Source organism: Plecotus auritus (genome assembly GCF_963455305.1).
Source record: "Plecotus auritus genome assembly, chromosome: 11".
In the NCBI taxonomy this organism is placed as follows: domain Eukaryota; kingdom Metazoa; phylum Chordata; class Mammalia; order Chiroptera; family Vespertilionidae; genus Plecotus; species Plecotus auritus.
In genome coordinates this window covers 42,832,815-42,859,551 of record NC_137777.1, presented here as the reverse complement: position 1 = coordinate 42,859,551, position 26,737 = coordinate 42,832,815, and the positions used below count along the sequence as shown (strand labels likewise).

General features: G+C 37.9%; 1 protein-coding gene across 6 annotated transcripts in view; it reads left to right on the top strand.

Annotated features, from left to right (window-relative positions):
- The window catches only part of UBE2W (ubiquitin conjugating enzyme E2 W), a gene marked incomplete at its 5' end in the record, with an annotated part of 60,349 nt that overhangs the window by 24,394 nt on the left and 9,218 nt on the right, over positions 1-26,737 (top strand). For 4 of the 6 annotated variants that reach the window (XM_080646266.1, XM_080646268.1, XM_080646267.1 and 1 more), the window contains 3 exons: positions 3,494-3,596; positions 17,455-17,610; positions 21,575-21,650. In XM_080646266.1, coding sequence (XP_080502392.1) covers positions 3,494-3,596; positions 17,455-17,610; positions 21,575-21,650 — 335 coding nt within the window. Of the gene's footprint in view, positions 1-3,493; positions 3,597-17,454; positions 17,611-21,574; positions 21,651-22,247; positions 23,280-26,701; positions 26,723-26,737 lie in introns of those variants that run through there. The other 2 variants (XM_080646270.1, XM_080646269.1) reach the window with 2 other exon arrangements.

Below are 26,737 nucleotides of genomic sequence, written 5' to 3'. Positions count from 1 at the left end.
TGGTTTTGATTTGCCTTTTCCTTATAGCTAGTGAAGTTGAGCATCTTTTCGTATATCTGTTGGCCATTTGTATGTGTTCTTGGGAAAAGTGTTCAGGTCCTCTGCCTATTTTTTAATTGGATTGTTCTTTTGTTGAGTTGTATGAGTTCATTATATATTTTGGATATTAACCCCTTGTCAGAAGTATTGTTTGCAAATATCTTCTCCCATTTGACTGGTTGCCGTTTTGTTGATGTTTCTTTTGAAAACAGCATGCATTATCTTTGAATAATGCAGTTAGAGATTTTTGTCTGGCAGTAATTTTTCTTTTAAAATAACATAGTGAATCACAAAAGTTTATTTAGTGGGATTATATGGGATGTGGATATGGATAAGGAAGATGATGAAAGCACATTAAGCTTTGTAGAAGACATGGTAGCATATATTAAGAACTTTAAAAACACGAGTATCATATCCTTTAACCTAATAAACCCTATGCTATCTTAAGGAAGGAATAGAGATATAGAAAGATTGACTAGAAAGAACATACATTTACAATACTGTACATATTTATTGAAAAAATATTCACGTAGAAGTGGACCTGCGCAGTTCAAACCTATATTTAAACATTAGAACCTCAGCTACTCACAAGAAGTTAAGAACTGAGAGTGCTCCCATCTCATCCTTACTCTGGGGTGTGTGCTTGTGATTGAAATCAAACACTGATGATTTTAATTTATGTAATTAAGTGTGCACATAATGCAACTACTAGTCTTCGATATCATCGATAAAGAAACTGCAACAGAAAATGACTAGAATGAGATGTACCCAAAAAACTTTTAACAGTAACTATCTGGGTGATTTTTGTTTTATTGATACTTTTTCTAAATTTTCTCTGGTGATCATATTTTACTTTTTAATTAATAAAATGTTATTTAAAAATACCTCATACTGTACAATAGAAAATTATGCCTTTTTTGACCTATCTGTCACCCAGCTATTGGAGGGATTACTGAGGTATTTGCTTAGCTGTTTAAAAGCTGTAGCCCTGGCTGGGTATCTCAGTTGGAGCATTTTCCTGTATACCAAAAGGTTGCAGGTTCGATTGATTCCTGGTCAGGGCACATAACTAGGTTAGGATTCAATCCCCAGGTAGGGGGTTGGGGGTGTATAGGAGACAACCCATTGATGTTTCTCTCTCTGTGTCTCTTTCCCCCTTGCTAAAAAAAAAAAAAAAAAAAAAAAATCATTAAAAACATCCTTGGGCAAGGATTTAAAAAAAAAAAAAAGGCTGTGCTTGAGTAGATCACATAAATTTATGGTATATTGTCCTAAAAATTACCTTATAAAACAGAATGAAAGGCTACCAGGAAGTCTTGAGTTTTCCCCAGAATATCTCTTTGCAATAGGTATCCGGATTAGGGGGGTGGGTAAAAGGGGGTTTTGATGGCTAGGAAGGACCTATCTAGTTTGTAAAGAGAATAGTTTTAGATTTTGTTTTTAGTGCAGGTTTTGCATTGTATTTAATTTACTGGGTTCTGGCTCTGATGTCAGGAATATGCTAGGGGTTTTCTTGCATATGTAATGTTATGTATCCAACAACACTTTGAAGTGAATACCTTTTTAAAAAAATATCTGTTTACAATTGAAATAGTTAAAATGGGAGAGGTAAAATAGCTTACTCATGGCCACACAGCTAGCTAAGGGGCAGATCTGATTTCACTGTAAAATATTGCCTCTTGAGTTGTATGGGAGAGGTAAAATAGCTTACTCATGGCCACACAGCTAGCTAAGGGGCAGATCTATCTGATTTCACTGTAAAATATTGCCTCTTGAGTTGTATGGGAGAGGTAAAATAGCTTACTCATGGCCACACAGCTAGCTAAGGGGCAGATCTATCTGATTTCACTGTAAAATATTGCCTCTTGGGTCTGTGGTCATATCTTTTTTACCACATAATGGTATTCAGCGTGCATTCTGAAAATGAATAGCTGTGCTCTTAAGAGTCTTCACATTCGCTGGTTGCTTTGAGAGAATAGGCACATTTATTATTTCACATTCTCTTAATCTATAGTATGTGGTGTGATGAATAGAACCCCAAAACTGTATTCTCATTTCTTTCTTTTGTTTCCCTGTATTTAACATAATAAATTTTTATACCTGAAAAGCATAAGATTGAAGAAATTGGCCAGGTGTACAATAATTACTATAAGTAGCAGAGATATAAGTATATTATACTAGAGGCCCGGTGCATAAAAATTCATGCACTGGAGGGGGGGTCCCTCAGCCCAGCCTGCCCCCCCACAGTCCGGGAGCCCTCAGGGATGGGAGGCGACCTGGCGATCAGGGGAAGGTGACGCCCCCATCACACCTCTGCTGCTGCCACTGCTGGCAGTGCAAGCCTCGGCCGGCCCTGGTTACCTGAGCCTCGGGCGGCCCTGGGAGGCTGGGCGCCTCCATCTTGTGGCTGTGGGCACCACCATCTTTGAGGGCATAGCAGTCAATTAGCATATTCCCTCCTTATTGGCTGTGGCCGCCGCCATCTTTGAGGGTGTGACAGTCAATTAGCATATTCCCTCCTTATTGGCTGTGGGCATTGCCATCTTTGTGACAGCGTGAGGGTCAATTAGCATATTTCTTTATTAGATAGGATATATTACCTCTTGTTCTTTTCTTTTAAATCAAATGGAGGAGGGGAAGGTAGAGAAATAGAGATTTTGATGAGAAAGATGATGGGGCAGTATTTTAGAAGCAAAGTGGACCAAAGTCATAAGAATGAGTTACTAATTATGTCTCTATTTTATATTCATGGTTTTTATATGTGGAAACAAAGTAAGCTTGCAGAGATACTATAGAAATCCTTTCTGGGTTTTATTAAACAGTTGAGTCATAATGAGAGACTAAGGAAAGGCCATATAGAACTTTGCTCATCAGAGTAAGTGGACTAATGTCAGCTTAGCTTTCTTTTTCCTATTTAGTCTTTAGAACACTGATGAGATCGTCGGTCAGACGACTGCAGTTCTCTGTAATCATTGCTGATACTTCCCCCATTGCTTCTAAAATAATTGATATCAGAATGGAAGTTAATTAGTTTGATATTATTTATAAAATCTTTTTGGTCATTGTAGAAATAATCTTGAGAAAATAAGATAGGATAAATTGAGTAGGAATAGCACAGGCTTTGCTGTTATCACCCTGAGTTAGGTTTTTATTTTGTTTTTTATTTATTTATTCATTCGTTATTTATTATGTTTGTTTTTTGAGACCTGGGATAAAATTTGTCTTTGTCTTTTGCTACCTATCTGAACTTGATCTAGTTATTTAACCCTTGAGTAGGCATTCCAGGAATGTGAATGGCTGTTTTTATAATTATTGGGAGGATGAAGTATGCTATTATACACAAATGACTCCTATCCCAATGCCTGGCATAGAGGAAGTTCTTGGTGTTATCTTTTCTCCTTCTTGCCCCAATTCCTTTTATCTGAAGTTTTTAATTTCTTTTTTTCTATTCTAGGTGGATTGTAGACATGGAAGGTGCACCAGGTACCTTATATGAAGGGGAAAAATTTCAACTTCTATTTAAGTTTAGTAGTCGATATCCTTTTGACTCTCCTCAGGTAACTGTCTTGCTTTTTAAAAATTCATTGTATTTTTTATAGCAAAATGCTAAATTGGTGATTTTTGACAAAGAAAAACTTTATAAAATAAATTTATTTTAATTATGTAAATAGATTTCTTCCTTTATCTTATCATAATGTAAACCAGGATCTTTTGAACATTTTACATTATTGAGATTAGGGCTTTGCTGCTTTTGTACTTCCAAGAACTTAAAACTTTCTTAACCATAGATGTTAATAAAAAGGGATGGAAATCTGACCCAGGCCTATGGATTGTTGGAGAGAGAACTTAACATTCTGGAATAGCTAGGTATTTGTTCCTAGATAAGATGATAGAATGGCATTGTAAAGAGGCAAGTGCTTTGTTCAAAGGAGCACTTCTTTGATTTTGCATTGACATGCTGTCTTTGCAACATGTTAACACAGCAAGAGCAGAATATATTATGAGATGTTAAACATCTAGACATGAGCCCCAAATCTTATCATTATAATATGAGGCACTGTCAGTTAATGGCTTAATACTTGGATAGGGGAAAATAGTGGTGGAGGAACATTTTTGAGAGCTGTCTAACAGGGTGAATAATTAATTGGTGGAGGTTAGAGAAGGGGAGAGACTCTAAGATGACTTTAGATTTCTGGCTTGGTAAGGGTAAATGAGTTACTCGTAGTGGCAAAATGATAAAACTTAATGCCAACTCTGTCTAGTGTTGCTAGGTAATGAGGTGTTCTGGATGATGAAATTTCCCAAATACCTGAAATTCAACCTGTTTGGTGTTAAAATATGCTATTTTTAAGGAAAGTCATATTGCATTGGCTACTTTATTTTATTTTTAAATATATTTTATTGATTTTTTACAGAGAGGAAGGGAGAGGGATAGAGAGTTAGAAACATTGATCAGCTGCCTCCTGCACACACCCCACCGGGGATGTGTCCACAACCAAGGCACATGCCCTTGACTGGAATCGAACCCGGGACCCTTCAGTTCGCAGGCCTACGCTCTATCCACTGAGCCAAACCGGTCAGGGCGCATTGCTACTTTAAAAAGGATATACCATAGTCTAATAGAAATAGACTATGATAAAAAACAAAAATAAATGTCTTCCTTCTCTCCAGAAAATGAGCTTCACTTTCTTTTTCTTTTTTTTTTTCTTTTTTTAAATACATTTTATTGATATTTTACAGAGAGGAAGGGAGAGGGATAGAGAGCTAGAAACATCGATGAGAGAGAAACATCGATCAGCTGCCTACTGCACATCTCCCACTGGGGATGTGCCCGCAACCAAGGTACATGCCCTTGACCGGAATCGAACCCGGGACCCCTCAGTCCGCAGGCCGACGCTCTATCCACTGAGCCAAACCGGTTTCGGCATGAGCTTCACTTTCTATTGTTGCCTTTGGTTTATTAGCATCATTGCTGACTATTAATGCTTGAAGGCAACAGGGTCTTGAGTATATGGAAGGAGAATACAACTAACCAACTATGGAAGCTTTTGACTACTGGAGGCTTACTGTGGGAGCTCACACATTTTTCATCAGGAAAATACTATTTTTGTAAATGTGAAACTAAGTCAAAAGTGTCCTCTAACCCTTAGTATTTATTTCTAAATCAAATATCAAACTTGAGCATTGTTTGAATTTCATTTTTAACATATGGTCATTTGTAATAAATTCCCTTTATCATCTTATCTCATATTTTTTAAATTCTTTTTCTCCAGTTGTACTCTGCCCACCCTTCTGATTTTGGAGTTCTTAATTCAGCTCTCCCTTACTCTTCTCACTCTTCTCTGAGTTCAACCATCCTAAGCAGCTGGTCCCAGGTCTAAAGCTCTGTGTATAAGCTTTTCCTTCTGAGGTTTAATTTCACTCCCTTCTTGGACATCTCTACTTAAATAACTCCAGACGACTCAAACATAACACATCTAAACTCAATCTTTTCCAATTACAAAATAAGGGGATATTTTTTCCCCTTGGGTTGCTGTCCATTTATCTGCTCGTGTTAAAATTCTTCTGTTTCCCACACTCCAAATGCAGTTTTTCAGATCCTTTTGCAGTCACTCTGCTCTTACCTTACTGTCAGTGCTGCAATCCTAGTTCTTTCACCCCAGCCATCCTTTCACAGTGCCATTAGATTTCTTTGAAGTCACAGTTACCGCACTGGATTTTACATGTACCAGTACACACAGAACCACCATCTTCACCTTCCTCAGTAAAACCTCTAATGGTTCATTATTTCCTGTCAGGTCTGAAAACTCTTTAGCTTAGGTCCTTCCTGGTCAAGTCTGAATTTAATCATTTTAGCTACACATTACCTTCGTGCATCCTATTATATAGTAATATTTATATTATACTTTGTAATGAACGTCCATCCTCATTTTGTATTGTAATAGCTCTTAATGGAGAGGTTAGGGGGAGATGGGTTCATCCTCATTTTATAAGTGAAGAAATTGAAACTTATAGAGTAAAATGTCTTGTTCACGGTTCAAAAGCTAGCTAGTAGAATAGTCACGACTCAAACCCAAGTTACTTCTCCTTTATACTGCCAGTTAGGAGTGAGTACCAGCATGGGGGGAAAATGCCTATTTATCCATTCAATAATGTTATGTCTGGAAGAGAAAGATCATTTGTAGAATGATACCTTTGTAAGCTCCGGGGCACTTGTTCCCAATCTTTTGGAATAATATGAGGATTCTGTTTTTAACATCAGTTCATCCTGTAGTCTCTTCCATGTCACAGAAGTTGCATATTCTAATATCCAGGATTGAGAACATGACAGAGCTACTCTGAGTCCAGTAATAGTTTAAAATTATTTTTAATCACATCATCTTTATGGTTATAATGTAATTATAATGGATCTAAACAATAAACACTTGATACACATATAGATTTAAAGATGTTTGCAATAACAGACTTTGTAGAAGACCATTACTTTGAGGCAGTAAATTTCTCCATTCAAAGCAAAGATTATATTTGATGAGACCTGGCAGCACTGGCACTGGTTGGCTAATCATTCAATTACTCTCCTGTGCAATGAACAACACTAAATTTACCACTATTTACAAGAGTAGAATTTGGGGAAATATCACTAGAATAGACCAATCTCATTGTGAAATTATTACTTTTGTATCTGTGAGTGAGATCTGTAAGACTATACATAAACATGATAGTTTGCTGTGTTTTTTCCCCTACTAGTTATAATTTATCTCACATTATTTCACTTTATAGTGAAAAGACTACCTATCTAAAATAATGGTGTTGGGCCCAGCTATTTGCTTTAAAGAAAATAATAACAACGACAAAAAACTTTTTCAGTTAGTGTGAGAGCCAAGATGAGCCACCTTTTCATCACTGGTTTCTACGAATGTGCATTTATGACCAGGCATACAGAAAATATAATATTTTTGTATATACTACTTTTCTATATTAGCATGCAGGTAAATGGCTAATTTACCTTGTATTGAGCATGAATTGTGCACCAAATACTCTTCTGTGTACTTTAGAGATAGGAGTACAGAAATTAAAAAGCATTGCTCCTGCTTTATAATCTGTTAAATATTTGGACAGGTAGACATTTATTCATTAATTTTGTAAATATTTAAATAGCATATAGCATAGGACAGATCCTGGACTAGGTATTGGTGATTCAGTGGTAAACAAAACTACAGGAGAAAAAAATATCCTGCTTACATGTAGTTTGTATTCTTGGAAAGAGACAGTAAGTAAAATACATATACTAGTAGTATGGAAAATGATGGGGCGGGGAACAGAAAAGAGGAATGAGGGTGTTATGATTTTGGAAAGAGTGATTAAGGAAGATTTCACTGAAAAGGTGGCATTGGAGCAGAGATCTGAAAGAGATGAGTGAGCGAACCATGTGACAGAGGTGAGGGGAAGAGCAGGTGACTCCAGTGCTCCTGTAGTGGTCCCTAGAGTGCTATATAAACAAAGCGGGAAGTGTAGGGCATAGGGCAGAGGTAATTTGGGCTGATAGGACATTTAAAGCCCATGGTAAGAATTTTGACTTTTACTCTGAATGAAATGGAAAACCTTTGAAGATTTTGAGTAGAGAAATGACATGATCCTACTTAAAATTAAAAGGTAAAAGCTGGCTGTTACATAGGAAATTGACTGGGGACACGGTTGCAGGGATACCAGATAAGCTTTTTTTAAAAAAAATAATAATAAATTTTTTTTTAATTGATTTCAGAGAGGAAGGGAGAGGGAGAGAGAGAGAGAGAGAAACATCAATGATGAGAGAGAATCATTGATCGGCTGCCTCCTTGCACACCCTCTGCTGGGGATGGAGCCTGCAACTCCAGGTACATGCCCTTGACCAGAATCGAACCTGGGACCTTTCAGTCCGCAGGCTGACTCTCTATCCACTGAGCCAAACTAGCTAGGGCCAGATAAGCTGTTGAAATAATTCAGGAAGGGTAGCAGTGGAGGTCATGGAAGGTGCCATATTTTGTACTTACTTATTTTATTTTTAAATATATTTTTATTGATTTCAGAAAGGGGGAGGGGGGGAAGGAGGGGAGGGAAACACATCAGTGATGAGGGCAAATCACTGGTCGGCTGCCTCCTGCACAGCCCCCACTGGGGATCAAGCCAGTAACCTGGGTATGTGCCCTCACTGGGAATTAAACCCTGACCTCTTGGTTCATGGGTCGATACTCAACCACTGTGCCACGCCGGCTGGGCTGTACCTATTTTAAAAGTTGAGCTAACAGAATTTGCTGATGGATCAGTGTGGAATGTGAATGAAGGGAGTAGAGGAAGACTCCACAAGTTTTGGGCTCTGCAACTGGAAGTGTGATTGTATGCTTGGGAGCAAAGAGAAAGCAGTGACTGATTTAGAGTAGAATGTCTTTAAGCTTTCAACTAATTTTTGTTGAAAAACCTGTTTGCACTGGAACTTAAGAACAAGAAGTGTTTATGTCAAATAGGCAAGGCTTGAGAGAATGTGGCCTCTTCTGAGTTCTGTGAGCTTATGTTGTTGTGGTTTTGTGTGTAGATCATGGAGGGCTACAACGAGAGATTAAAGTGAATGGTTATTTGGGAATTTGTCAAAACAATAATGTGAAGGAGTTTGAAGTTTATCTCAAAGGACTTGGGAGGTATGGTCAGTCTCCATCAAAACTATGAAGTCTTCAAGCTTTTGTCTTTACTGTTTTGCTTCTTTTCCTTCCTACCTCCTCCTTCACATTCACAACTCTTCCTTCCTGAAAATATCCACAATCTTAGACCCTGTTCCCTTGTCAGACCATCCTAGTTGATTTATGTTTGTCTGTTTGTTTGTTTCTTTGTTTATTGATTTCAGAGAGGAAGGGAGAGGGAGAGAGATTGAAACATCAATGATGAGAGAGAATCATTGATGGGCTGCCTCCTGCATGCCCCCTACTGGGGATCAAGTCTGCAACCCGGGTATGTGCCTTTTACCAGAATCAAACCTGGGACCCTTCAGTCTGCAGGCCGACACTATTCACTGAGCCAAACCAGCTAGGGCAGAGCATCCTGTTTGAATAAAACAAATCTGAAGCACACCTATATTAGGTTGTAAATGTCCCAGTTATAGATATTTTTAAGCTTTCAACTAATATTTGTTGGAGAAATTTTGGGCATATTAGAAATAGGAGGGGAAATATTTTTTTAGGAGGAAGAGGACACTGTTTAGTTTTGAAACCATATTGATGCTAATAGCAGTGCTGAAAATATACTTGGCCTTGACTACAAAGATTTCGAAACATTGGGGCAAAAGAGTAGTCATTTCTCCCTCACCCTTATTCCCCTCCTCTGCATACCCCAAACATAAACCTTTCATTTGGTTGCTGAGAACTCCCTAACTGTGGAGATCCCAATCCTGTCTTCATAGTGTCCTCGTCCTGTTATCTGTGCTCTGATTCTCCTTGCTCTGTCATGTGATGGCAGGAAAGCTTTCCAAAGTCTTACTAACAATTTCTATTGCCTTAAATTGTCTAGCACCTAGGATATCTGACAATGAACCCTGTTCATTGAAGCCTTGGAAGTAAAGCGTAGGGAAGGTACAGGAAAAGACTGGTAGGCTAGAGATCACAGGGCATAAAGGAGAGAATGGTTACCATCCAAGGGAACCCAATCTTAGTTTAATTGTAAACAGCAACTTTGTCTTTGCAGTACAGGTATAGCTGTATGGTCATGGTAATTCTGAAAGACTGGGAAAACAGTTAATGCTGATGCTGCCAATTCATAGTAGGTGACCAAAGGGAGGAATTGAGTTGAAGACTATGTTAAAATCTAATCCCCAATCACTTTTGTCAAAGATTCACCATTTACACTAGAGTATTGAGTATTGAATTATAAATAATGATTATGATTATAATCATATATTATTTATAATCATATATTATTTATAATTCAATACTCAATATATTACAGTAAATTCTCTGCTGTGTGTTCAGTTTTATAGTTACACATTATTTCATCTACTTATAATTTTCATCAGGAAAGAAAGTATTCTCTCGCATTGTCCCTGGAGAAATCTTGGTATCCATGTTATCAATTGGCTTTTATAATTATAGCCTGTTTTCTACTACTCATTCTGTGTATGCTGTGTTTTGACGTAACCTAACGCCAGATTAGGTATCTGACTTTATAATTACTTCTAGCACACTAGTCTGAACACAGTAGTATGCCTTCCTTGTGGTAAGACCTCAGTATTGTACGGTTCAGCTTGATGCTTGGAAATCTTATATATGAGTACCATTAATTTCATATTAGGAACAGCTAAGCTCCAGCCTTTATTTTGTCACTATTGGTGGCTTTCAGTTTAAATTTTAGTAGTTTTTTATGACCATACAATTCAGTACCCAGGGGTTGGCTTGCTTAAAATTTTAGGTTGGATGTATAATATGCACACTTATAAAATTATATGAATCCTGAGCACAGTTCTCTCAGATCTCACCTGCTCTTGAAAATGAGCCACACTGATAGGGAGATGTTTGGAAGTTTAGAGACATCTGAGGACTGCTTCTAATGCAGACTGAGAACTTCAGGTGTGGTTTACATGGTCAATATGTATCTGAATAAATTATTATTTTTTTAAATATTTTTATTGATTTTTAGAGAGAGAAGAGGGAAAGAGAGAGATAGGAACATCGATGAGAGGGAAAGCCATAGATTGGCTGCCTTCTGCATGGCCCCTACTGGGAATCAAGCCCACAACCTGGGCATGTGCCCTGACCGGGAATTGAACCAGTGATCTCCTGGTTCCTGGGTCAATGCTCAACTGTTGAGCCACACCAGCTGGGCATGAATAAATTATTTTAAAAATAAATAAATTAGCAACATTCTTATTTATTCCCTTTGGTTTCAAATTCGTTTGTATTCAGTTGTCTTGCCAGATTTGTTTTAGATAGTTTTATCAGCTACTTGGGACTTCAAATAAAAAGTTTTTTTTTTTTTAATTTAATCTTTATTGTTCAGATTATTACAATTGTTCCTCTTTTTTCCCCCCATAGCTCCCCTCCACCCGGTTACTATCCCACCCTCTGCCCTTACCTCCCCCCCCACTGTACTCATCCATAGGTGTACAATTTTTGTCCAGTCCCTTCCCGCACTCCCCACACCCCTTTCCCCGCAAGAATTGTCAGTCCACTCCCTTTCTATACCCCTGATTCTATTATATTCACCAGTTTATTCTGTTCATCAGCTTTTTTATTCACTTGATTTTTAGATTCACTTGTTGATAGACATGTATTTGTTGTTCATAATTTTTATCTTTACCTTTTTCGTCTTCTTCCTCTTCTTAAAGAATACCTTTCAGCATTTCATATAATACTGGTTTGGTGGTAATGAACTCCTTTAGCTTTTTCTTGTCTGTGAAGCTCTTTATCTGACCTTCCATTCTGAATGATAGCTTTGCTGGGTAAAGTAATCTTGGTTGTAGGTTCTTGCTCTTCATCACTTGGAATATTTCTTGCCACTCCTGTCTGGCCTGCATAGTTTCTGTTGAGAAATCAGCTGACAGTCGTATGGGTGCTCCCTTGTAGGTAACTAACTGTTTTTCTCTTGCTGCTTTTAATATTCTCTCTCTGTCTTTTGCTCTTGGCATTTTAATTATGATGTGTCTTGCTGTGGTCCTCTTTGGATTCCTCTTGTATGGGGTTCTGTGAGCTTCCTGAACTTGTAAGTCTATTTCTTTCACCAGGTAGGGAAAGTTTTCTGTCATTATTTCTTCTAATAGGTTTTCAATATTTTGCTCTCTCTCTTCTTCTGGCACCCCAAAACTTCGGATGTTGGTACGCTTAAAGTTGTCCCAGAGGCTCCTTACACTACCTTCATATTTTTGGATTCTTTTTTCTTTTTGTTTTTCTGATTGGGTGTTTTTTGTTTCCTCATATTTCAGATCTTTGGTTTGATTCTTGGGGTACTTTGATCTACAGTTGAGTTTCTGTATATTCTTTATTTCAGAGAGTGTATGCTTAATTTCTGACTGGTCCTTTTCCTTTTTTTTTTTTTTGGCATTCTCATTAAGATCCTTAAAGGTCTCATTAAGTTCCTCAGCGGTTTTTAGAAGATTCTTGAGTAACCTTATAAATGTGGTTCTGAACTCTGTGTCGTCCAGTAGTTTGCTTTCCTCCATTTCTTTCATTCGTGACATGTTTCTTTGTCTCTGCATTTTGCTGCTTCCCTGTGTTGATGGAGTGGCTTTGTGTGGTAGGTGACCTATAGGGGCCAGTAGCTCAGCCTCCCCAATCACCTGAGGTGGACGCTCTTGGTACACCCCTTTGTGGGCTGAGTGCAAAGTCTTGGTGTAGTTAAGCCTTGATTGCTGTTGGTACACTGGGAAGAATGACCACCAAGGAATTGACCTCCAGGCCAATTGGCTGTGAGGACCTGCTGTGTCTATAATGGAAGAACTGCTGCGCTGGAGACATGCTTAGGGGGCAGGACTTGTTTCAATGGGGCTTTGGTGTTCACTGAGTCTGCCTCTTGAATGTGTCACTTATGGATGTGAGGAGTTGAAATCTGGTGTCTCACACTGACCACTAGGTACACTGGCTTCTGGATCTCCAATGGGGTGCAGGTCAGCTACTGTCTGAGGCCACCCAGCAGGCGCTACAGCGAGAACTACAGTTTTCTCCTCTTTGCTTGGGTTTGGAGGTTTTGGAGCTGTTTGACCTGGGCTGCAAGTTTGCTAGGTTAAGCTGTGATGGGGCAGGTCATTCATATGCTAAAGCCGCTGCTTGGAGCTTGGGTGGGTTTGTAGATTGTGCGGGGCGGGGTCTCAGGGTGTGACTAGGCTAGGGCGTGGCAAACAGCCATGGCTGCCAGTAAGCTGGCTCTGGGTCTCCGACCGTGTCCCCGCGTCCCATGCCCCAGCACAGTAAACAGTTATTCCTGCGCGCAGCCCTGCAAGCAAGCCACCCTCACTTTCCGACCTGATGGCAGACAGTCCAGCTTCTTTCCATAGGAGTTTGGGTCCCCCGTGTCTCCCCAAAAACTGGAGTTTGGAGTAATTGGGAGCTTGTTTCCCTTCGGGTTGAAAAAAGCAGCACTCCCAGACACCCGTCGCCAGCCCGATTCGCGCGCCTCCGTACATCAGCTTTTCAGCACTTGTGCACCTCTCAATGCTGTTTGCTCTTTCCTTCTAGTTGTAGAACTTCCACTCAGCCAGCTTTCCCGTGGTTCTGGGTGATAGACGTTTTGTCTTTTAGTTGTAGTTTTGAAATTGTTGTGCGAGGCAGCAGTTTAGGTGTTTACCTAAGCCACCATCTTGGATCCTCCTGTGATCTGTTTCTTTGTCTCCGCATTTTGTTGCTTCCCTGAGTTGGTAGAGTAGCTTTGTGTGGTAGGTGTCCTCTAGGGCACAGTGGCTCAGCCTCCCATTTACCTGAGGTGGACACTCTTGGTGCACCCCTTTGTGGACTGTGTGCTCAGCCTTGTTGTAGTTAAGTCTTGATTGTAGTTGGTATCACTGGGAGGAATTGACCTCCAGGCCAATTGCCTGTGAGGATCAGCTGTGTCTACACTGGGAGAACTTCTGTGCTGCAGACACTCTTATGACAAGACTTGAAAAATTGCAAAAGCCTCTGGTGCTCAGCTTGGATGGGGCGGAGTTTCAGGGCGGAGCAGACAGCCTTGGTTTCCCATCGGCCCTGCCCTATGAGGCCCCTGGGTCTCAGTGTCCCTCGGTAATCTCTGTAAGCACCTATGAGAGAAAGCCGCCCTGGAGTTCCGCCTGCTGCCAGACAGTCTAGATTCCTCCCGAATGAGTCTGGTTTCCCAGCGTCTCGCCCGGGACTGGAGTTCGGTGCAGTTGGGAGCTTCCGTCTCCCTCCCACTTTAGAAAGCCAGCCGCGCACTCAGCCACCTGTCCTCTCCGCGTGCGAGTCTCCGTACCTCAGCCTTTTGCAGCTCCTCTGAGTCTCAGTGTGCTTCCTCTTTTCTTCTAGTTGTAGAATTTCCACTCAGCCAGCTTTCCAATGGTTCTGGATGATGTTCGTTTTGTCTTTTAGTTGTGGTTTAGATATTGTTGTGCGAGGCAGCAGTTTAGGTGTTTACCTATGCCGCCATCTTGGTTTCTCCTTCAAATAAAAAGTTTTGAACTCTGAAAATAGCTTAATTATCTCTTAAGGTTTTAGAACTTACTTGGCTGCATTAAAATAACTGAAATGTACATTTCCTCCTTTGGCTTCTACTGGTGTTAAGTAAATGAGGATGATTAAGAGAGTAGAGTGATCTTGAAGTAATTCAGCCTTGGTTACTCTCCCAGTCACATGCAGAGGACCAGAATAGTAAAGTTGACATTAAAACAGCCTGTGGAAACCACTTACCAGCTTTATACATGATAAACTGTTGAAAAGTTTTTTCTTTTATTTTAGCAATTCATCTATGGCATGTAAACTCAGCCTTTCCATGTTTAGACCTGGAACTTCTAAAATTCTGTATCTGTCAGGTTAGACCAGGGGTGGGCAAACTTTTTGACTCGAGGGCCACAATGGGTTCTTAAACTGGACCGGAGGGCCGGAACAAAAGCATGGATGGAGTGTTTGTGTGAACTAATATAAACTCAAAGTAAAGGAGTGGAGGGGAGAGCAAGAGAACCGGATAGAACAGCCGGATCCGGCCCGCGGGCCGTAGTTTGCCCAAGGCTGGGTTAGACCTTAGGGGTTACCTGTACTATGTACAATTAATTCATTCCCGTTTTTATGGTGGCTAAAAGTTTTAGACTGTCTGCATTTGCCCTGCATGCAGCATGTTAAAAAGCCCCGTTTTGTTTGTTTTTTTTTTTAAGGGTTACTGAGACTTGATTTTTATTTCAGTCCCCTCATACTTCAGAGCTGATCTCTTGATTTCTGGCTCTTCTCTGCTTACAGACTGTGCTGCTGCTGCTACAGGTGTCCCTTTCCTCTCGCTTCTCCTTGTTTCCTTTTGGTCTGTGCATATTTCTTGGCTCCCAGGCCAAATGATTTAGTATACCATCATTTCTATCCAAGAATACTGCTTTCCTTCTGCTCTGTGAATTGGCTAGTCAGATCATGCACTGTTGACCTTTGTATTTGTCTGTCTGTGTATTTTCCTTTGATGGTTGCTGATACATTGATTCTTTTTTGCCAAAGAAGATAACTTGGTGCTTATTCACTTATTGGCACTTTCAAAGCACTGTTCTACTTGACTTCTTAAAAAAGAGTTGTTACTGAAAAATATCCTGTAAAAAAATAATTGTTGTGGTCAGGGAATAAGCTCTTGGACATTGCTTGCATTCTTAATAAATGCATCCTACTGGTCCAATGGTATTTTCTGGCAAAAGGAATACCCCAAAGCAGATGCATATTCTGTGAGATTCGTTAATACCCACTGTAGACATCTACAGTAGGTTGTGGGAATATCAAATGCATGTAATAATAAACTATAATTTGTACTGGTAAAGAATAAAATTTAATTTAAAAGTTAAATTAAAATAGCCTGTGGAAACTAGGATAAACTCAAGAATTGCAAGACCATGTAAGCAGTCATTTCCTTTTGCAGAGCAGTACTTTCTTTAAGCAAAAAGTCATGAAAAAGGCATTAGCATGGGTAGATATAATTGAGGTAAATGGTATACTTCTAACCCAGCTGTGCCAGTCTTTCAGGGGTTTTCTGCAATTGGGCAGGGAAAGTAACTTGATGTCTCTTATTTTGAGATTTTACTTCTATTTTTTCAGCTTTATTTTAGCTCTCTTTAGTGTGAATGGAGGGTGGATGGCCAGATTTTAAAGAGGAAAAACAAGAATAATGTTTGAAAAGTCATTCCTTTGAGAAAAAAATCCTTTGGCTGTCTTATATTAGCTTTAGCCAAGGAAATGAGTCCCATATGTTAGTAGTGTTTGAAATATTAGAGAACTCCTACTTGTATGAAAGAGTGCTTTGTTAAATGTAAGTATTTGTGAGATTGTAATAAAATTAGATTTGTAGCTAGCTGTGTAAAAATAAAAGAAAAAGCCTAGCTTATGATAATCTTTCACAGTGTGTCCTATATTAAATTATGACATACTGTACGCTGGCCACATTTATTTCACTGGCTCTCTTTTCTCTCTAAAGGGAAGGAAAGGTATGCCTAGAGCAATATATGTTTCATCATCATTTTCTGTCATAAGTTAAGGTAAAGTTTCTCTGTACTAAGATTCTGCTATATTCTAGTGTGAGGCAGTTTGCAGGACTGAGAAAAATACTGTAAGTCTTGTTTGGAAACTACTGGTTTATATTTGATGAGCTTTATAATAATCCCATTATACCTACTGATTCGAAATCTGTGAAAGTGGGTCCTTGAATTTGTATTTTTAGCCACATCTTCAGGTAATTTTTTTAAAGGCCAGTTCAGGAATTTAGGAATGTATACTAAACAACAGAATAAAAATGGTACATTTTTTGCAGAATAAAATTCAGTTAAAGATTGGTGAATTAACTTACTTGTTAAAATAAATAATTTAATATGAAGTAACATATAAACATTCTTAAAAATAACTTTTATTGTCTTTGACCTACTTTGGGCTATGCTTATAAATTCTTCAGGATACATGGATCTACTCTCCTTCCTTTTCAGATGCTTAGGTAGATATGTATAAGAAACACTACTATTAGGATATTTGTTGAATTATTAGGGCAAAGGAAGGAAATAATAGATGTATTACCTTTCAAAATAGTGTATAAGCAAGATGGAGAAAAGAAAAACTATTATAAGAATTGATTAAAAGAAAAGGCAGAGAAAAACAAGTAATTGGGAAACTCATTCAACCCCCCAGTTTTGTGTTTTTTATTTTGGTCTAGGCACATAGTTATTTACTGATTAATAAGTAGTAGTTTGTGCCCATCATAATGGATGTATGAGTTTAGAGAAGGTGGAATACATTGTCATTTCCTTTTGCATATAGCACCTGAGGTGGTAGCATTGTTACAGGTGGAAGGGATGTTCCTCCCACTATAACTCATATTGTCTCAAAATTGAATACTTTCTGTTCGGAATTTTATTGTATTTGATTTCTATATGCGGAGAGCAATGAATAGAATTTGAAAAACCATTCTTATAAATGGAGAGTTGACTTTTCCTAGTCTAAAAATACATGGTAGTTTGAAAATTTTTATAGGGGATTTGAAAAATAGCTGAAATACAAAATAGATAATTTGGGGGTCCCCTCCCCCTATGACGTGGGCATTCATACAGTGAAACCAGTATTTACTGAATTCATGAGAATAAAAAAGCAGTTATTTATCTTGTTCCTCGCACTGTTTTTGTTTGTTTTTAATTTGGTTTTAAAAATATTAAGTTATGTGGGGAATTTTTTTTTTTTTTTTTGGTCATACAGAATATTTGCATGTTAATGGAATTTTATTCTTTCTTAGGTCATGTTTACTGGTGAAAATATTCCCGTTCATCCTCATGTTTATAGCAATGGTCATATCTGTTTATCCATTCTAACAGAAGACTGGTCCCCAGCGCTCTCAGTCCAATCAGTTTGTCTTAGCATTATTAGCATGCTTTCCAGCTGCAAAGAAAAGGTAGGACTTTTCAGAATTATTCCAGGTAATGTCTCTTCTTTCAGTTTAGGTAGAGAAACTATTTTAATATATATTTTATTTGAAGGAAGGATTTAATGTTTTTTATTATAAAGTTATAGGGAATGCATATTTTGATAATCTTTCATCCCAAATAGAAGTTAGATATTGTTTTATATTTCTTAAACAGAAAATACCTGCAGATGTTCTAAAGAGTCTGCATTTTATTTCCATAAACATGCACAGGGCAAAAGTGTACAAGAAATTCTTGTTTCTAGATTTCAGAGTGAAAAGCCCCAAGAACAAGCATCATAAGGGCGTTCCCTACTCCCCTCCTTTCTTCCCTGTGCTGACTCTCACCACATCAGCCTCTTTCAAGGCATTTTGCAGGAACCGGAGCTTTGCTATCATAATGATTAGGTTGAAGGTGACAGACTAGATTACCAGGAGAATTTTTAGGACTTGTCCTCTTACTCTCCTTTACAAATCCACAGGTTCTTTGTCTGATGCAGAGGAGAATAAGACCAAAAACAAAAGTCACATGAGTTAATATTTAAGATATCCTTTTAAAGACCCTAAATCCTCTGCACTTCTGGTCCTTTTGTCACTCCCACTTGAGGGTTAGTGCGGCACAGTATTCATAGAGTGCTACGGTTTTAAAGCCTTACTTCCCATGGGGCTTTCCTTTTATTCTGTTTACAGAAGAAACAAGCTTCTCCTTGAGATTAGAGAGTTGAGAGGTTATTTTTCTGTTTCCAAATTTAACTGTCATTTTTATTAAATTTGTATTTAGAGAACTTTTAAGATAGTACTTCATTTTAATTTTTTTTTATCCTCACCCAAGGATATTTGTCCATTGATTTTTAGAGATAGAGTGGAAGAGAGAGGTAAAGACAGACGGAAATATCGATGTGAGAGAAACACATCAATTGGTTGCCCCCTGCATGCTCCCTGACACGGCCCGAGCAGGGGAGGATCCTGCAACCGAGGTACATGCCCTTGACCGGAATCAAACCCGGGACCCTTTGGTCCACAGGCCAACGCTCTATCCACTGAGCCAAACTGGCTAGCAGAGTACTTTGTTTTTAAATTGGTTAGGTTATCTAGACTCGAGCACTTTAAGCCACTGTTTGCAAAGTAAGTTTCTTGGGATGTTAGTTCCATAACAAGTTTCTTGATGTTAGGTTTAAAAAGGGAAAAAAAAAAGGGTTTGTTCAACTGGGCATGGTTAAATAATGGGTTAAATTGTGGTTTTTTCAAATTACAGCATTAAGAGCCCTTAAAATGAACTTTTATATATCATATAAGAAAGGAAATTAACTCGGGCAGTTAAACTTGTGACACACCATTAGTTAAGAATATTAAACTGTAAGGGGAAAAATGTACATCTTAGAAGAGATGAAATAGGGTACATATGTTGTTATCACCTTTTAACTTTAGTTTCCTCTTTGCTGTTGGCTTTTCTAAGCTGCATTTTAACACTATATTTGAACTTTAGTAAACCCCAAGGGCTTTGGAAATAAGTCTTACTCATTTATTACTTCCATATTTTCTTCCCCAGGACACATACCAATTTTAAGCTTTTAGTAGAACAGAGCAGTTTGCAATGACTAGGGTTTCTATGTCCCTGCTAATGTTTAATGTCTATAGAAGGTGGGACAGTAACAGGATTGAATAAGAAAAGCTAAGAGATAAATACTAGTGATATCTGCACATAGCTCTTGCATATACCTGATGATTACTTTTGTTTACATTTAAATTTATTGATTTACTATTAAAAACTAGAAAATTACTATATTCTTTACCTTCTTCATCTTTTTCTAAGCTTTACCATTCCCCTCACATTTAGTTGTTTGCTACCATTTCTTTGATATTTCATATATAAGACTAGCCACTCCATTTGAATTATTGATAAGCTATATAATATTGTATAAACCATAATGTATTCAACAAAGATGGTAATCTGGAAGTCAGCATTCTGGCAGCATTGACTCTGTAATGAAATTTAGCAAACATTTATTAGGTACCTACTTCATGCTATTTTTACTGTGCTAAGTAATAGATTACAAAGAGGAAACTTGCTTTGTCATTAAGGTGCTCTAGCTTCAAATAAGCTTTATTTTTTTTTTTTTTTTTTTTTTTTTTTTTTAAATATATTTTATTGATTTTTTACAGAGAGGAAAGGGAGATGATAGATAGCTAGAAACATCGATGAGAGAGATACATCGATCAGCTGCCTCCTGCACACCCCCCACTGGGGATGTGCCCGCAACCAAGGTACATGCCCTTGACCGGAATCGAACCCGGGACCCTTCAGTCCGCAGGCCGACGCTCTATCCACTGAGCCAAACCGGTTCCGGCATTCAAATAAGCTTTAAAATGTCTTTTAAATATCCACCGAAACTCTTCTAGTAAAGAGGTGAATTGTATTCTGTGGTGGACATAGTTGCCTGAGTTTCACTTTACTAGTTGACTCTTTTTTTAATGCAAATTTTAATTTTTACTATAGGCTTTTAAGAATTTAGATTTAGTCATAATTGTTTTGTTCCAGTATCCCTTTTCATAGTCAGGAATGGTTTCCTAAACTGAGGCATTTACTAGTAAATCTGTTATGTCAGTAGGTTTTAGTAGATATGAGACCAAGGGTTTTTCAGTAATCAACCCTTTATTCTCAGTGCCCTAATAATACAGATAGTCCAAACTTCCCAGCCTGTGTTCCATTTCTAAAACAATTTGGTAATCTATCTTTATATATAGTTTATTTTTTCTAAGAACACAATCTCCTTGGTTACTTACCAGTTAGGTTATATTCTTGACTTAAACAAATAGAGTAAGTGTTTTTTTAATTGGGTTCTAATAAATATACATAAAAGTAGTTTATGAAATTATTTGCCATAGTAGTAGCAATTTATTCCATGTGAGCACTGGTTATGACTTTGCAGGACAAGCAACAGCAGATCATCTAGTCTTTGAAGTAGCCAGGCATCTAATGTCATAATATTAATTTTTCAGGAATTTTCCCAGACTGTATTAACAGGGTAATCTTGGGATAGTTGTTGTACGTCTTATGCTCTACTCTTCCCTTTTGTTAAGTTAATATTAACTCCTAGGGGCATTATGAGGCCCGGCTAAGATTAGAGTCGTATATGTGAGTTTTAGATGAGGTGGACTACCTGTTTTCCTTCCTGCTATCTCTAGGTAGTCCTGCTCTCCATTGCATTTTGCTTGAGCCTATCCTGTTAGTTACAAACCTACCCTCCGTGACTTTAGTACAGGTTTGACCTGTTTCCAAATCTTTAGTGTCACATATTCCTTGTGCCTGATCAATATACAACAGTTTTCAGGACAGCCCTCTTCTATAATCTATCTTCAGTGTTGGCATCACTGTTTCTGATGTATATCCCTTGCAAAGCTGCCATATGTTTATAGTATGGTTCTAGTAAGGTATATGTATGTACAGCAGAAATGCCAATATATCTTTTCCCCTTTTTTCTCATGTTATTTGAAACTGAATCCTGTGGTCTGTCCTTGGTGATCTTACAGAAAAGTAAAATCCTTTGTGGAGGTGTATAAGTTGCATTAGTTTTCTCAGACAAATCTAATTAGGTAGACTTTTTTGTTTCAATTAGCTCACAAAAGTAATTATTAACTTATTTCTAGGGAGATAAGGTAAATAAAACCAAAATTTTTTACAACCTAATGATGCCACTATTAGTTGATATTCATTCTCTAGTAATCCCACAGGAGCCTAACTCAAACTACACCACACACTTCTGATTTTTTCAAAAGCTATTTTAGTGTCAAATGTCTACATTCCCTAGGTTTTCTTTCATTTATGCCATCAGCAGTTATATTGTTTTTTTATGCATTCTATAATAGTTTTGCTAAAGCTTTTATTAAATCTGTCTCTCCCTTATGCTTTTCTGTTTTACAACTTCTTATCTATTTAAACGCTTTTTCGTTTCAGAGACGACCACCAGATAATTCTTTTTATGTTCGAACATGTAACAAGAATCCAAAGAAAACAAAATGGTGGTATCATGGTAAGCAGTTTTATTTTAGAATAATAACTTTAGCATTTTGATTTGAAAAATATCTTTTTGCTTGAGAAAAAGAAGGGAATATAATTGATTTGAATTTTTGTAATATGGAGAAAATTTTTTAAAATACTTTATTTCATGGGTAAGTTAGATTAGCTTCTTAGTGGGACACGTAAAATCATAACCATCATACAAGTAAAATCTAAAATTGCTTTAACATTTTGAAACTACCATTATATTACAAAAAGAAAGTCCTTAATAATGTTTAGATCAAATTAGAGCTAGTTATTGATACCTATGTTTTGATGCCTCTATGTACTCCTTCAGTTTTGGTGCTGTTCTCTGGGAGGGGGAACCACATTGTTAGAGCTGACCCTTCAAATTAAAGAAAATGCTTCCTCCTCTAATCGTTATTCAGGGATTCTTAGCTATAAAGGACAACGTTCCAAATAAGATTCATTAATAGTCAGATTTCAGGAATTCTTTCTGAGCACTGAAGTTCCACTAAAACTTTTAACAAGACCCTACTTTAATTAAACGGCCCTTTACTTCAATTCACATTGCTGATTATTCATTCTTTTACTTCCTCTTGCCTTGTAGGACCAAACACTATGCTGCTGCTTTCTTCTGTGCCTCTAAAGTGTCAAAGTTCCTAAGATAGTGGTCATTTTATTTCAGATTCAACCTCACTAATAACAGAAAAATTCCATTGTCTTTTATAGTGTTTTTAACCAAGTTTTAAAATATGAGAGGAAATTGTCCTAGAGTGGTGAATTTAAAAAATACATCTATTTTTATAGTATAACCCTCTCTTGCCTGGCTAGAGTGGCTCAGTTGGTTGAGCATTGTGCTATGCACCTAGAGGTTGCTGGTTGTACATAACCTGGGTGGTGGGCTTCATCCCCGTCAGGGTGCTAACAGAAAGCAACTGATCAGTATTTCTCACATTGATGTTTCTCTCATTTTCTTCCTCTCCCTCCCTTCCCCTCTCCCTACTTTCTTCTCCCTCCCTGTCTTTCCTTCTCTCCCCTCCCCCCTTCCTCTTTCTAAGTATGTCATTGGGTGAGGATTTATAAAAAGTATAACCCTCTCTACCACTTAATCATCTTTCAAGATCTCCAATGCTGCCCTTATATAGTTGAAAGGACTTATGAGAAGCCTTTTATCTAGGACTAGAGGCCCAGTGCATGAATTCGTGCACAGGTGGGGTCCAGCCAGCCCGCCCCGATGGGGGCCCATCGGGCTGGGCTGGTGAGGGGAGTGGGGCTGTTCAGGACCCAGATCAGTCTGGTTGGCTGCCGCAGCGCGTGTCATAGCCACCGGTCGTTCTGGTCGTTCCACCATTCTGGTTGCTGGGCTTTTATATAGATAGATACTTCCAGAATTTCTTATTACCTGTTTTTTAATAAGAAATGGAGAAGCCAAAACCGGTTTGGCTCAGTGGATAGAGCGTCGGCCTGCGGACTGGGGGGTCCCAGGTTCGATTCCGGTCAAGGGCATGTACCTTGGTTGCGGGCACATCCCCAGTGGGAGGTGTGCAGGAGGCAGCTGGTCGATGTTTCTCTCTCATCGATGTTTCTAACTCTCTATCCCTCTCCCTTCCTCTCTGTGAAAAATTAATAAAATATATTTAAAAAAAAAAAAAAAGAAATGGAGAAAAGTCACACAGTGATACTAAAAATATAAAAATCAGTTCTTTAAAATAAAATACACTTATAATAGAAGTTATTTCGATATAGTTTTTATCTGTTACTTTCTGAGAAATCTGTACTTCCATAACTAAACTAGAAAAGTCTCAATATTTTGAGATGGATCATCTCTAAGTTGGCCAAAAAGTGCCAAGAAAAGACAGTTGTTTTTTTTTAAAAATATATTTTTTTATTGATTTCAGAAAGGAAGAGAGGGAGAGAGATAGAAACATCAATTAGAGAATCATCAATTGGCAGCCTCCTGCATGCCCCCCACTGGGGGTTCAGCTTGCAACCTGGGCATATGCCCTGACTGGGAATCAAACTGTGAACTGGTCCATAGGTTGATGCTCAACCACTGAGCCACGCCAGCCAGGCCAAGAGAGACTTTTTAAGCACAATTTACCTCTTAATGTAAAATAGTCCAGGGTTTGTATCGGAATTAATTTTCTCAATAAACAGATTAAAAGTATCCCCTCCTCCTATCCCTCCCCCTGAAATACAAATAAGCCATTTTTTAAAGGCACTGGATTCTAATTCAACTAAATCATGACTACTATAGTCCAGTTTCAGTTCTGGGATAGTATCCTAGCCCCAGAACACATGTTCTTTTTCATTCACAGATAATTATTTTGAACATCCTCAGTTCATTAACTTATAGCGACCATTCTTACCTCAGTGTGTTTTCTTGAATCCTGTAAGTTTAAATCATTCTCTTCCCACAATTACTCTTAAATCAACAATTTTGCTCCATGAGTGAGCCTGATGTGAAATCAGGGAAGAGTAATATTAGTATATATTTTGTGATGGTAGAGCAACTGCTCTGTCATAAATGTGGGTGGATATGTACAGAGAATCTTCTTTGAACATTTTCATCTTTAAAAAGATAAAGTGTGTTGCCGAAACCGGTTTGGCTCAGTGGATAGAGCGTCGGCTTGTGGACTGAAGGGTCCCGGGTTCGATTCCGGTCAAGGGCATGTACCTTGGTTGCGGGCACATCCCCATTGGGAGGTGTGCAGGAGGCAGCTGATCGATGTTTCTCTCTCATCGATGTTTCTAGCTCTCTATCCCTCTCCCTTCCTCTCTGTAAAAAATCAATAAAATATATTTAAAAAAAAAAAAAAAGATAAAGTGTGTCAGCTGGGTACCATGTAGTATCTTCATTTTACACTTAATACTTAACAGTTATGGGCAATGTGAAAAATAGCCTACCTTGACATTGTAGTTGAATTTGGAAAATCTTATCAAAAAGGTAATCATACTCACTTTTAAAGCAGAATACATCAAGTTTTAGATGTTTGTTTCTGCTTAGCTGCTTTAGTTCCAAAAGATCTTTATTGATCATGTTCTCTTTATAACCAAGTTACCAAGACAGATGGTCTTTTGTTACTTCTTAGCAGCATCTAATTCTGAAAGGATTACAAAGTGTGCCAGCAAAGCTAAACAAAAAGATCAGACTAAACAAAGATTTGCTTGGAATTGGATGAACTCCCTGAAACACTTAACATTTCAGTTTCTAGAAACATGCAGAATGGTAGGCCTCAGGTATGGAGCTCCACAGTCCTGCTCTGTGGTGCTAGCCAACATCCTTGGATCAGCGTGGGTCGGAATATGTGTCAAGTGTAGCCAAAGAGACAGGAGAGGTTTTGGGTTTAGACTGGTGATTTATGTGTACTTCAGAGGGGGCTTCTGGATACAGGATGAAGGCACTATTAATGAAAAACAACAAATCTGAAATTTAGTTTATCTCCTGGTTTTAGAAGAGGAGGACTCAGCTGACACACCAAAATTGAGCTGCCAGATATTACCAGTGTGGGGTTCTTGAAAAAAAAAAGCCTCTCAGCTTAAATTTGTCATCTTCTGCATTTTTAGTTAGCATACCTTGAAAATTAGCCTAGTCACTGCTACCCTACTATTAATTGTCTTTATATACATTATATTTACATAGTCTGTGCCACGGAACAATGTTTCAGTCAACAGTGTTCCCATAAGAATATAATCTCAATCTTTAATACCATATTTTTACCATCCCTTTTCTATGTTTAGATATGTTTAGATATTTACCATTGCATTACAGTTGCCTACAGTATTCAGTACAATAACATGCTGTATTGGTCTGTAGCTGAGGCAGTAGGCTATACAAATGGCCTAGGTATGTATTATAAAAGTCATTAATATGTGAATACATATCCTTTATTCTTACTTGAAGTTGACTTAAGGTCATATCTGCATTGGGATGCAAATATTCTGTGTTGCTAATTAAAGCAGGGATCCAGATGCTTTGAAAAATCAATTGAGTTGAGAGAATAGGGTTAAAAAAAATAAAGGGACCTAACCAAAATATGTATTAGAATGGACAGTTTATCTCAGCATACTGAGGATCTGTGGGATTTACCTGTGGTTCAGAGCTAGAATCTTCTTAAATGACAAGTCTTTATCCAGTTCAGTGTACAAGTGAATGAATGATTGAGCCTCAACTTCTATATTATAAAGCAGACACAATTGTTCTTGAAAAAGATAAAGAATATTTTTATGATATAAAAACTTTCAGTGAGCTAGTAGTAAACTAGAATCCTTTAATAATATACATTTGCTTTCTGGAATTAATATAAAACATTTACAACTTAGTTTCTTAAATTACTGCTTTCTATAGATAGGAGTACAGATGTGTGGTCACTGAAGCATTTTTCTTAAGGTGATAGATTATTGAACAATATAGCTTACGACTGCTTTTGAGTATTGGCTCCAGAAAACTAGGCTTACCGGAAATAAATTGGCATAATGTTTATATGTTTTATTCAGTAAACTAATAAGGAGCAGAAGACTGTCTTTTGCAAAACTATAGACTACATTCCGGTTCCATTCAGCTGAAACATTTCCTGCAGGATTATAAGGGAATAAGAACATAAAATTAATCTCAAACTAGTATTAACAAACTCTTTTTCTCCTTGCCTTATAAATTCATAGATTTCTCTACCTTAGTTGTGAACCTTTTTATTTGTGCTACCTTTTGGAACTCTAAATTGATGAGTCCAAACTTTATACTAATTTTAACAGTCTTTTGCCCTTTATAACAGTTTTATTGTCTGATCTGAAATCTTTCTTGAATTGGTTCATCAAAGGAAAACTTTAATTCCCTAAACTGTTGAGAGGAGAATCTAACTGTAAAGATTGATTTTTGTCTTTCTTGGAGGTAGCATACCACTTCATATCTACTGATCTTATCCTGTGTCCCTTTTCTTCTAATCTTCTGTTCCTGGAAATATTCAGGGAGATGGTTTCCAGTATAATGTGATGGTAATTGTACTCTTGGGAAAGCTAAATGACCTTCTTCTAATATAGTTCTCTCTCATTCATGTTTCCCAGAATCCAATGAAGTTAGCCATGGTAGGTGTCACCTGT